This window comes from Carcharodon carcharias, chromosome 14 (genome assembly GCF_017639515.1).
Source record: "Carcharodon carcharias isolate sCarCar2 chromosome 14, sCarCar2.pri, whole genome shotgun sequence".
NCBI classification, from domain to species: Eukaryota; Metazoa; Chordata; class Chondrichthyes; order Lamniformes; family Lamnidae; genus Carcharodon; species Carcharodon carcharias.
In genome coordinates, this window is record NC_054480.1 from 2017142 (window position 1) to 2030544 (window position 13403).

The 13403-nt window shown below is 43.3% G+C and overlaps 1 protein-coding gene across 9 annotated transcripts in view; it reads left to right on the plus strand.

The window, feature by feature from the left end:
* The window catches only part of rbl1 (retinoblastoma-like 1 (p107)), a 119697-nt gene that overhangs the window by 17773 nt on the left and 88521 nt on the right, over positions 1-13403 (plus strand). For all 9 annotated transcript variants that reach the window (XM_041204572.1, XM_041204577.1, XM_041204574.1 and 6 more), the window contains exons 2-3: positions 9075-9208; positions 12519-12719. In XM_041204572.1, the coding sequence (XP_041060506.1) occupies positions 9153-9208; positions 12519-12719 (257 nt within the window). In that variant the 5' untranslated portion in view covers positions 9075-9152. The remainder of the gene's footprint in view (positions 1-9074; positions 9209-12518; positions 12720-13403) is intronic.

A 13403-nucleotide genomic window follows, 5' to 3' on the forward strand; every position in this document is an offset into this window, starting at 1 on the left:
AATCTACACAATTAGTCACCTCGAAAAATTCAATCAAATTTGTTAGACATGATCTCCCCCTAACAAAGACATACTGACTATCTCTGATTAATTCCTGTCTCTCCACTCTCCAAGTGAAGATTAATCCTTCTTTCAGAATTTTTTCCAATAGTTTCCCTGCCACTGATGTTAGACTCACTGGCTTGTAATTACCTGGTTTATCCATACTACCCTTCTTGAATAATGGTACCACATTCACTGTCCTCCCGTCCTCAGGTACCTCTCCTGGGGCCTCACATTGCAGCCAAGGGTACATCTCATCTGGACCTGGGGATTTATCCACTTTTAAGCCCACTAATACCTCCTCCCTTTCAATGCTAATTTGTTCAAGAATATTACAGTCCCCCTCCCTGATTTCTACACCTATGTCATCCTTCTCCACAGTGAACACAGATTCAAAACCTCACCTACGTCCTCTGGCTCCACACACAGATTGCCACTTTGGTCCGTAAAAGGCCCTATTCTTTCCCTGGTTATCCTCTTGCCCTTAATATATTTATGAATTGCCTTGGGATTTTCCTTTATCTTGCCCGCCAATGCTTTCTCATGCCCCCTCTTTGATCTCCTAATTTTTTTTTAAGTACCCCACTACACTTTCTATACTTCTCTACGGCTTCTGCTGTTTTTAGCCCTCTTTCTCTGCCATAAGCCTCTTTTTTTTTTTTACCTTTTCCAAACCTCTATATCCCATGACATCCAGGATTCCCTGGATTTGTTGGTCCTACCCTTCATCTTTATAGGAACATGTTGGCCCTGAACACTCATTATTTCCTTTTTGAATGACTCCCATTTGTCTGATGTAGACTTTCAAGTAGCTGCTCCCAGTCCACTTTGGCCAGGTCCTGCTTTATCATATTAAAATCGGCCTTCCCCCAATTCAGGACCTTTATTTCCAGAACATCTTTGCCCTTTTGAGTTATGGTTACTAACCCCGAAATGTTTCCCCACTGATACTTCTACCAATTGCCCAGCTTTATTCCCTAAGATTAGGGCCAATACCGCCCCATCACTTGTAGGACTTTCTACATGCTGTCTCAAAAACCTCGCCTGGATGCACTTTACGAATTCCACCACCTGTAAGGCTTTCACACTAAGACTGTCCGAGTTATTATTGGGGAAGTTGAAATCCCCTACTATTATTACCCTATTAGTTTTACGCTTCTCTGAGCTTTGCCTACACATCTGCTCCTCTATCTCCCCCTGACTGTTTGGAGGCCTGTAGTACACTCCCAGCAAAGTAATTGCCCACTTTTTGTTTTTAGGTTCTACCCATATGGCCTCATCTGAGGAACCTCTTAAGATACCATCCTTCCTTACTGCAGTAATTGACTCCTTGATCAATAGCGCAATACCGTCTCCTCTTACACCTGCTCCCCCCCCCAACGCCTTCTATACCCTGGAATATTGAGCTGCCAGTCCTGCCCTTCGCTCAACCATGTCTCTGATAGCAACAATTCCATCCTCCCATGTGTTAGTCAACACCCTCAATTTATCTGCCTTACTTGTAAGATTCCTTGCGTTAAAATAAATGTAATCCAGCCTTGCAATATTCCCTTGTGCCTTAACTGGTCTATATTTGCTCTGCCTTTCAGACTGACTTAGTTTCTCTTCTATATTTGGCTGTGCATCTCCCCCTACCATACCTCCACTCTGTATCCCATCCCCCTGGCAAGTTAGTTTAACCCCCCCCCTCCTCAAACAGCACTAGCAAACCTCCCCGCAAGGATGTTGGTCCCATTCAGTTCAGGTGTAACCCATCTGACTTGTACAAGCCCCACCTTCGCCAGAAACAGACCCAGTGATCCAGGAAACTAAAGCCCTCCCTCCTACACCATCTCTTCAGCCACGCATTCATCCTCTCTATCCTCCTATTCCTATACTTACTAGCACATGGGCACAGGGAGTAATCCAGAGATTACAACCTTTGAGTTCCTGCTTTTTAGTCTGCTACCTAGCTCCCTAAATTCGTGTTGCAGGACCTCATCCTTCTTTCTACCTATGTCATTAGTACCAATGTAAACCACAACCTCTGACTGTTCACCCTCCCCCTTCAGAATGCCCTGCAGCAGTACTGTGACATCCTTGATCCTGGCATCGGGGAGGCAACACACTATCCTGGAGTCACGCCTAAGGCTGCAGAAGCGCCTGTCTGCTCCCCTCACTATTGAGTCTCCTGCCACTATTGCTCTTACACTCTTACTCCTTCCCCCTTGTGCATCTGAGCCACCCACAATGCTGTGAACTTGGCTTTGGCTGCACTCTCCAGAGGAACCTTCACTCTCACCATTTTCCAACCCGCAAAAACGATTCTTGAGCGAGATGCACTCTGGGACTTTCCTGACTACCTGCCTGCCTCCCTTCTTCTGACTGGTGGTCACCCATTCTCTGACTGCACTTCCTTAAGCCGTGGGGTGACTATCTAAAAACGTGCTATCCATGTAACCCTCAGCCTTGCGGGTGCACCACTGTGTCTTCAGCTGACGCTCAAGCTCCAACACCCGTTGCTCAAGCAGTGGCACTTCCTGCACATGTGGTCATCCAGACAGTGAGGAGTGTCTAAGAAGGCTGTACAACGCACGGGACTGAGCTCTGTTGCCAAACTTTTTATTTGTTTTTAATTAAAAGACTATTTCCTTAAATTTAAGCCAAGTAGAAAACTATTTAGTTTTTCTTTAATAAAGCAAATGCTGAGACTCTTACCTTCTGTAATGTCACTTTTTAAAGTGGAAAAAAAAACAATTTACATACTACTTACCAATCAGCTGTCCCCCTTGTCCTAATGTCATTCCTTTCAAATTCCAGCACCGCCAAGTATCTGGGTGAGAAGCGGCTCCCTCACAGGTTAACTCCGCTCCCGTTCTTTATACAGCCGATCGCTCTCGCTCTTTTTTGCTGTTTTACTTTTATTATTTATTTCATTTTCTCCATCCTTAAGTTACTAATTTAATAATAATCAACAAGTGATAGTTACTCAGCTGCTAATTTAAATCTAAAACAAAGCTAAAAGCTGAAATACTCACCAGCCAATCACCTGCCCGCTTTCCTGTAACATCACTCTTTTCAGTTTTGGTTTGAATCACCGTTTGGGGGCCTCTGTCTCTCTCCCCCACTCTTTATTCACTCTCTCTGCATGTTGTTTTCACTCAGAGCTGCTCTTGCTTCTGCTGCTGATAGTGGCCACAGTAGCCACAGTATTGATATGGCTACTCCAGTTCAGTTTCTGGTGGGGGATTCAGTGACGGTAATGCTATTGAACATCAAAGGGTGATGGTTGGATTCTTTCTTGTTGGAGATGGTCATTGCCTGACATTTGTGTGATGCAAATATTACTCCCACTTGTCATAATAACTAGGCAGGAGTAGGCAATTCAGCCCCTCGAGCCTGCCCTGCCATTCAAAACAATCATGGCTGATCTCATTTCAGCCTCAACTCCAATTTCCCACCATCTCCCCATAACCTTACAACCCATTATTAATTAAAACTCTTATCTCCTTAAATTTATGTAGCGTCCTGGCATCCACTGCACTCTGAGGTAATGAATTCCACAGATTCACGACCCTTTGAGATGAGTAATTCCTCCTCATCTCTGATTTAAATCTGCCAGCCCTTAACCTAAAACTATGGCCTCTCTTCTAGAGTGCCCCACAAGGGGAAACATCCACTCCACATCTATTTTGTCTATCCCCTTTAGTATCTTATGTACCTCAATTAGATCTCTCATCCTTCTAAACTCTAGGGAGTATAGGCCTAAACTGCTCTCTCTCTCCTCATAAGACAAGCCCCACATCCTTGGAATCAATCTAGTGAACCTCTGAACCGCTTCCAGTGCAACTACATCCTTCCTCAAGTAAGGGGACCAAAACTGTGCACAATACTCCAGGTGCGGTCTCATCAATGCCTTGTGCAGTTGCAACAACACTTCCCTATTTTTATACTCTATTCCTTTAGCAATAAATGCCAAAATTCCATTTGCCTTCTTTATTACCAGCTGTTCCTGCATACTAACTTCCAGCGATTCATACATGAGGACACCCAGATCCCTCTGCATGAAGCATTCTGAAGTTTCTCTGCATTTAAATAATAAGTCGCCTTTTTATTCTTCCGACCAAAATGGATAACCTCACACTTATCCACTTTAAACTCCAACTGCCAAATTTTAGCCCATTCACCTAACCTGTCTATATCCATTTGTAAATTTCTTATTTTTTCATTGCAACTTACTTTCCCACCTATTTTGGTGTCATCTGCAAATTTAGCTATAGTACCTTCTATCCCTGAATCCAAGTCATTGATATAGTCAGCCCAAGCCTGGATATTGTCTAGGTCTTGCTGCATTTGGACATGGACTGTTTCACTATCTGAGGAGTCGCGAATGGTGCTGAACATTGTGCAGCGAACATCCCCACTTCTGAACTTATGATGGAAGGAAGGTCATTGATGAAGCAGCTGAAAGTGGTTCGGCCGAGGACACTACCCTGAGGAACTCCTGCATTGATGCCCTGGAGCTGAGATGACTGACCTCCAACAACCACAACCATCTTCCTTTGTGCTAGGTATGACTCCAACCAGCAGAGTTTTCCCCCTGATTCCCATTGACTCTAGTTTTGCTCAGACACCTTGATGCCACACTTGTCAAATGCTGCCCTGAATGTTAAAGGCAAAGGCAGTCACTCTCACCTCACCTTGGGAGTTCAGCCTTTTGTCCATGTTTCAACTAAGGCTATAGTAAGGTCAGGAGCTGAGTGGACCTGGCGGAACCCAAGCTGGGCATCAGGGAGCAGGTTATTGCTAAGCAAATGCCACTTGATAGCACTGCTGATGACCCTTTCCATTACTTTACTGACAATCGAGATTAGACTGATGGGGCAGTAATTGTCCGGGTTGGATTTGCCCTGCTTTTTTGTGTACTAGACATACCTGGGCAATTTTCCACATTGCCAGGTAGATACCAGTGTTGTAGCTGTACTGGAACAGCTTGGCTATGGGCATGGCAAATTCTGGAGCACAAGTCTTCAGTACTATTGCCGGAGTATTGTCAGGGCGCGTAGCCTTTGCACTATCCAGTGCCTTCAGCCGATTCTTGATATCACATGGAGTGAATCGAATGGGCTGAAGACTGGCATCTGTGATGCTGGGGATCTCCGGAGGAGGCCAAGATGGATCATCTGCTCAGCACTTCAGGCTGAAGATTGTGGCAAATGCTTCAGCCTTATCTTTTGTACTGATGTACTGGGCTCTTTCATCATTGAGGATGGGGATATCTGGAGCTGCCTCCTCCAGTGAGTTGTTTAATTGCCCACCACCATTCACGACTGGATGTGGCAGGACTGCAGAGCTTAGATCTAATCTCTTCGTTGTGGTATTGCTTGGCTCTGTCTGTCTATCACTTGCTGCTTATGCTGTTTGGCATGCAAGTAGTCCTATGTTATAGCTTCACCAGGTTGAGACTGCATTTTTAGGTATGCTTGGTGCTGCTCCTGGCATGCCCTCCTGCACTCTTCATTGAACTAGTGTTGATCCCCTGGCTTGATGGTAATGGTAGAGTGGGGGATATGCCGGGCCATGAGGTTACAGATTGTGTTTGAGTACAATTCTGCTGCTGCTAATGGCGCACAGCGCCTTATAGAGGCCCAGTCTTGAGTTGCTAGACCTGTTCAAAATCTCTCCCATTTAGCACGGTGGTATGCTACATAACATGATGAGGGGAATCTTCAACGTGAAGGCATGACTTTGTCTCCACAATGACTGTGCAGGGGTCACTCCTACCAATACTATCATGGACAGATGCATCTGCGGCAGGCAGGTTGGTGAGGATGAGGTCAAGTATGTTTTTCCTGCACCACCTGTCACAGACCCAGTCTAGCCGATATGTCATTTAGGACTTGGCCAGTTCCGTCAGTTAATGTTGTTACCGAGCCACTCTTAGTGATGGACATTGAAGTCCCCCTTGCCACCCTTAGTGGTGTTCAACATGGCGGAGCACTGATTCATCAATTGAGGGAGGGCAGTGCATAGTAATCAGCAGGAGGTTTCCTTGCCCATGTTTGACCTGGTGCCATGAGATTTCATGAGGTCCAGAGTCAATGTTGAGGACTCCCAGGTCAACTCCCTCACAACTGTATCGCCACCTCTGCTGTACATACCCAGGGATGTCTGGGACATTATTTTGATTCCGTGAGGATGACTATGCCAGGCTGTTGCTTGACTAGCCTGAGACAGTTGTCCCAATTTTGGCACTCGCCCCCAGATGTTAATAAGAAGGACTTTGCAGGGTCAATGTTGGGTGGTCCATCCAGTTTCTTTTCTTTTTGTGTGGGTATTGTGGTTTGATACAACTTGGGTGGCTTGTTGGGCCATATCAGAGGGCATTTAAGAGTCAACCACATTGCTATCACATGTAGGCAAGGATGACATTAAAGGACATCGGTGAACCAGATGGGTTTTTTACAACAATTGAGAATGTTTTCATGGTCATCATTAGACTTTTATTGAATTCAAATTCCACCATCTGCCATGGTGGGATTTGAACCCTGGTCCCCAGAGCATTACTCTGAATCTCTGGATTACTAGTCCTGCGAGAATACCACTACGCCATCGCCTCCCCTCCAGGACATGGTAATCTTTCTGATGTTCCTCTCCCCTGGGTCACCATATGCATTCAAGCTATCCTCCATACACACGCTCTCACTGACTGAGCTGTCAACAATACACCACTGCTTCACATGCCTATAGCAAAGAGTTATAGACTTCAGCCGTCTCTTTGGACATTCTTGCCTCTTGCAAGTTGTTCTCGCTTTAAATCTGCTTTCTGCAGCTTTTGTCTCTTTAAAACTGAACCTTGGAGCCTTTCTCTCTGCCCTTCACTCTTAACTTCACAAACAGGACCTGTTGACTAGAAGGTCTGCTTGGGACTTTTTCCTGTTCCACTCCTCTGGATTTTTGGATCTTTTCTTTAGCTTGGGACTTGCTACCTCCAGTCTTTCTCTGGCAGCCAGTTTTAGCCAATTTTAGCTTGGAACTGGCTATCTGCCCTTTCTAGGCTGCTTCTGCCTGGCAGCTGTCTTCAAAACTGAACTGAAAACTGCTGTTTCTTTAGTTTTTCTCTGTGTTCGTGGGAGGGGCCTACCTCTCTGAACCCCTGCTGCTAGGCAACAGCACTTTTTAAAAAAATAATCTTGTGTTTGCTTAACTTAAGTCGTAAATCTCTCATCAGAAATGCAAGCACCTTTTAAAGTGAAATTAAAACTTGATTTGATCTTTCTTAACACAAAAATACAGAAATACAAATCAAACTTAAACTTTAAAGCTAAAACTCATTCCTAACATCCACAAATACCAATATAACTTACTTAAACTATCCCTGTTCCTTAACAACGTGATATTAAGAAATGGCTGAAGGCACTGGATGCTACAAAGGCTATGGCCCCTGACAGCATTCCAGCTATAGTACTAAAGACCTGTGCTCCAGAATTTGCTGCGCCCCTAGCCAAGCTGTTCCAGTACAGCTACAACACTGGCATCTACCCAACAATGTGGAAAATTGCCCAGGTGTGTCTTGTCCACAAAAAGCAGAACAAATCCAATTCGGCCAGTTACGGCCCCCCCCCCATCAATCTACTCTCAATCATCAGCAAAGTGATAGACTGGGTCATCGACAGTGCTATCAAAAAACACTTACTTAGCAATAACCTGCTCACTCCCACTCAGTTTGGGTTCTGCCAGGGCCACGCAGCTCCTGACCTCGTTGCAGTTTTGGTCCAAACGTGATCAAAAGAGCTGAACTCAAGAGATGTGGTGAGGGTGACTGCCCTTGATGTCAAGACAGCATTTGACTGAGTGTGGCACCAAGAAACCGTAGCGAAACTGGAGTCAATGGGAATCGGGGGAAACTCTCACTGGTTGGAGTTATACCTAGTACAATGGCAGATGATTGTGGTAGTTGGAGGTCAGTCATCTTAGTTCCAGGACATCACTGCAGGAGTTCCTCAGGGTGGTGTCCTAGGCCCAACCATCTTCAACTGCTTCATCAATGACGAGGTGGTCGCTGCTGATGATTGCACAATGTTCAGCACCATTTGCAACTTCTCAGATGCTGATATAGTTCATGTCCTTATGCAGTAAGACCTGGACAATATTCAGTTTTGGGCTGATGTATGGTGCGAATGTTACTTGCCGCTTAAGTGGCAGGCACTGACCATCCCCAACAAGAGAGAATCTAACCATCTCACCTTGACATTCAATGACATTACCATCGCTGAATCCTCCACTATCGATATTCTGGGAGTTACCATTGAACAGAAACTGACCTGGACCAGCCATATAAATACTGTGGCTACAAGAACAAGACAGAGCTGGAAATTCTGCTGCAAGTAACTCAGTTGACTCCCCAAAGCCTGTCCACCATCTACAAGGCACAAGTCGGGAGTGTGATGGAATACTCCCCACTTGCCTGATTGAGTGTGGCTCCAACAACATCCGAGAAGTTCCAACACCATCCAGGACAAAGCGTGATTGGCACTCCATTGATCACCTTAAACATTCACTCCCTCCACCACCGTTGCAAAGTGACAACACTGTGTACCATCTATAAAATGCAGTGTAGCAACTCACCAAGGTTCGTTCAACGGCACCTTCCAAACCCACGACCTCTACCACCTAGAAAGACAAGGGGCAACAGATGCATGGGAACACCACCACCTGCAAGTTCCCCTCCAAGCTATGCACCATCCTGGCTTGCAACTATATTGACGTTCCTTCACTGTCACTAGATCAAAATCCTAAACTTCCTTTCAGCACTGTGGGTGTACCTGCACCACATGGACTGCATCAGTTCAAGAAGGCAACTCACCACCACCTTCTCAAAGGGCAATTAGGGATGAGCAATAAATGCTGGCCTAGCCAGCGATGCCCACATTCCATGAACAAATATTTTTAAAAAGCTGGCTAGATGTATTATATGGTCTGCTCCTGTCCCTATTTCTTATGTTCTTGTTTCTTAGTGTGTATTATAAATTTCCCATCTTTATCGCCTTTAGGGAGAAACTTTGCACTGGCTTGCTTGCGCCTTATATGTAGCCTGTCGAAAAAGCATCACACCAACAGTCGGCAAGGGAATGATGGAAGGAAATGGCGTTTCACTGACAAGAATCCTCCGCTCGTCAAAGTTAAGGTAACGGTCATCCTTTATTCCAAAGTTGTATGCAGAGAACAATAGAGACATTTCCACTTGTGTAGAAGAGCACTTCATGTTATCTGGCATACAGCAGTGTTGATGTTTATTGGAATGACACTCAGTCCTAACTGAGGGACCTGGCAATGGGCAAGATCTATTGTTCAAAAAAAGAATATTGTGTCTTGGGTTTTCAGATTGCAGTGGGGATTCTGTCTGCATTCTAAATTTAGAAAGTTTATTACTAATTTATAACATCCCTGTGAAGTACACAGATCATCAAATAACTTCAGATTGAGCAGTATAAAAGTTGGGAATAGGATAGTCAGTACATTTTTGTTCAATGAATATCTTAAAATGCAAGCAAATTCCAAAATAGCTGTTTGTTTGCTGGATTATTATTTGGGTAGAATCTGAACCATAGTCAGTCCTCAAGTTGTGATTGCATCCCTGAAAATCATGACTTTAAATGAAACAACTTTAAGTAAAGCTTTAGTTCCGATAGGAATCAATGTTAAAACTATAATTAGGTTTTGTAGGAACTTCCTTATCACGAAAAAAACAAATATTAAAACATTATAATCTTAAAGTTTAAATATTTTACATTATTAAATTTGTACATTGGTAAATGAAGTAAAATCCTGGGCTCGGGAGCAGAGTAGCGAGACAGGAGTATTTTTTTAAAAACATGGATTGTAGCTGTCCCAGCTCAGTATTTTTGCACAATCGGGATTTGCACTTCCACAACACTGGAGCTTCAGCTTTGGATCGGATCTGGAACTTAAATACAGTAATGCAGGTGCAGGAGAGGGAAGCGGTGAGAGAGTGAGTCAGAAAAAGGGAGGTTCAGCCAGAGGGTGGGTTTGGGGGGGGGAGGGGGGTAGCAGAGAGGCTTCAATTTGGAGGTCAGGGAGTTGGAGGAGGCCACAACTTGGAGGTCGGGGCCAGGAGAGTCCACAATTCGCATGTTGGAGAGAGGCTACTCTAAAATGGAGCCAATCAGGTCTTGCGGGAAACTATGTTAAAACAAATCTTGCAGTGCTGAACAAGATTACAGGCTCCATTAAATTACCGAAGTTAAAGCGAAACAACATTGAACGAGAAACATTAAATGAGGACTTAATGTACAATAACTTCCAGGATGTGAGAATTTTTAAAAAACTGGACACTGAGACAAAGAAAGAGATGTTCAATTGGATGGCCAATAGCTTGAAAAGATTATTTTTAAGGAGGAGGGGGAGGTGGAGAGTCAGAGGAATTTAGGGAGGGGATTCCAGAACAGGAGGACTGGGCATCTGAAAGTATAGCCACAATGATGGGGTGGTGGTTACAAAGTTATGGAAGGGTAAGGCCATCGAGGGATTTGAACATGTTTGCAGATATTTGACCACATCATAGAACTGGTATTTATTACCAGTAGTGTTCCCTGTAAGTTACCTGCACCTCTGGTTGTTGTTACAACCATGTGAGGAGGAGTAAAAATTGGCTCCCCTAATTTACCACTCCAGATCTGGCTGTAACAAGGTTTTGTTGTGAATTTAGTGTGGATATGCTTTGCTAGTGCTGCACAATTCCAACTATGTAAGCTTTCAGATTATAAAGAATTGATAAGACAGGTTTTCTGAGCTTAAATCAAAGAATGGGGTGAGTTTATTGACCCCACTTTCTGAATGAAAAAAAACAAGGTAAATCATTCCTTTGTCATACACATTCCCTGGACCCCATGCACACTAATACAGATGGTAAAATAAGAGGATAGACTCAAAGATATTTTACAGTTCGTGAAGAACATAATCAATCAAACAGATATATTGGCTGGTCTCAATGCGGTGATTCCAAATTGCAACCATTTTGTTCACTTGTCTTCCTGGGTGTAGCTGTACAGAGCAGATTTCCATGTTTTTTTTTCCCCAACTGACCTTGTTTGGCAGTAGATTCCTCTTAGGATGGTTACTCTATAGTATCTGTGCACAGCACTTCCAAGAGGGAGAGAAAGAGAGAGACACGGTTGTTGCAGCCTTTTGGCATATCCTTCCTATCTCTGCTCTGACTTGGTAAAACAGTTCTTCGAAAGCCTCGGTGGCTGTATTTTCCAGAGGAATTTGATGTTTGCTGGAGTCATTGTTTGTAGAACAGGTGAATATGTTTTGATGTCTTATCTCAGAAACTTTTGAAGAATAATAGTGTGAAGTTCTGGGGTCTTTGTCGCTCCCCGGAGAGCGGGGAGGCCGTTGAAAGTCCATTCATTTTCATCCCACTTGAGGTGGAATGAATGCAAGTTGTATATTGAGGCTGGCAGCCTTTCCATTGCCTTAATGAGATCACAGTTTATTAAAAATCCAATCAGGTAAAAAAAGGCTTTAGAAATTGTATCTTTTTAGTTAAAAAAAAAACACCTTCGTAACACTGTGCAGAAACCCGGAAGGCAGCACGCAGGCCACTCATAAGTTGTCCCCTTGAAGATACCGTTCAGGTGCAGCAGTACAAAAAAAATTTGGATACTGAACATTCAAATGAACAGACCACGCTCAATGAAACTAATTTAGAGGGGACATTGGTTACTAGTGTGCTAGAATTTATTATCTTTTCTTCTCCCAATCTCTGCAACTGCAGTGTGATCTGAATTTTCAGAGCTTTGCTATGACATTGTTTGTGATTTACACACACTGGCTGGTGGTGTATTATGTCATCGGTCCCAGTAATCTGCATCATAGAGATGTACAAAGTTATGCTGCTTAAAAAGCTTTTGTCACAATCCTTATCCCTTTTCAAAATTCAACCTGTTGCAAAGAATTATTGTTAATATTAATTTATTTTTGTTTACTTCTGTATTTGTATTTGAACAAAACATTTTCAAATAGCACACGCTTCTAACATATTAAATCTAGATTGTTGAAAGAATTACCGAGTGCATGGGAGTAGATTTAAAATTGGTAGAAATTATGATTAATTTGTGGTGCTTTGTTGTACACTTCACTGGACTAGCCTACAACAGGTGAAACTTAAGAGTTTTCTACTCAGCCTCCATTTTGATGAGCCCTCAGGCCCAGTCACATTTATCTTAGGAAATTGGTGAATTAAAAGTGTATCAAAAATGCAAGAAAAGTGATTGCTGCCATAGTAAACCTTATTTGTTACACAAGCATTTATTGCAACTTTTTGTAATAACAGAAGTAGTCAAATTGTGAAAATTATCGAAGAGTCAACAATGGAGGTGAACACCCCTGCCCTGAATCACTGTTTCACCTGCAGTGGTCTTTCAGCTAATCTCATTTCTTTTCACCTTGCTCCATTTTTACTCTGTTTACAGCCTAATTCAGTTCTTTAGCAAAATGAAGAAATGGGCAGACATGGCCAACTTGTCCCAAGAATTCAGGGAACGAGTGGAGCAGCTGGAGAGGAATTTTGAAGTCTCAACTGTAATTTTCAAAAAATTTGAACCTATATTTTTGGACATGTTTCAAAACCGTCATGAGGATCAACCTCGTCTTCAGAGAAGTAGAAAACAGCGGTACGTTATTTCTGTTTAATCACAGTTGCCTTAATCTTAGATGTAATTTTGGCACTTTGGTGGTTGTAGATTAGGTTGCTAACTTGCAACTTTAAAACTCATATTAAAGCTTTGGACAGCAATAAGGTGCCCTCTGTTGGTGATGTTGCCACTGTGAAGAGCTGATTCTGGGTGCATGGCATGCGAACAATATAAACTCAAAAGCAGTAAATAATGTGAAGGCATTTGTTCAAGGGCAGTGACAACAAAATGTAAAATAAAAGCAAAATACTGCGAATGCTGGAGATCTAAAATAAGAGTGTGCTGGAAAAACTCAGCAGCATTTGTGGAAAGAGAAACAGAGTTAACGTTTCAAGTCCAATATGACTCTTCTGAGTTTTTCCAGCATTTTCTGTTTTTACAACAAAATGTAAACTTGTGTGGCAGAAAGTCAGCCAGCTACCCTTTAGATTTTCCCACTATTTTATCTTGAAGACAGCAGCATATCCTAGGATAAGGTTCTGTGATAGTAACATTGGCTTTCCACAGTAATGTTTTCCAGTAACACTGACTGTCCAGCCCACACATGAGCAGTGTCTACTGGAGTCAGGCATCCTTTCATGCAATGTCTGCATCACCAGCAAAGCCAGCATTTGTTGCCCATCCACTCAACCATTTCAGAGGGAAGTCAAGAGTCAACCACAA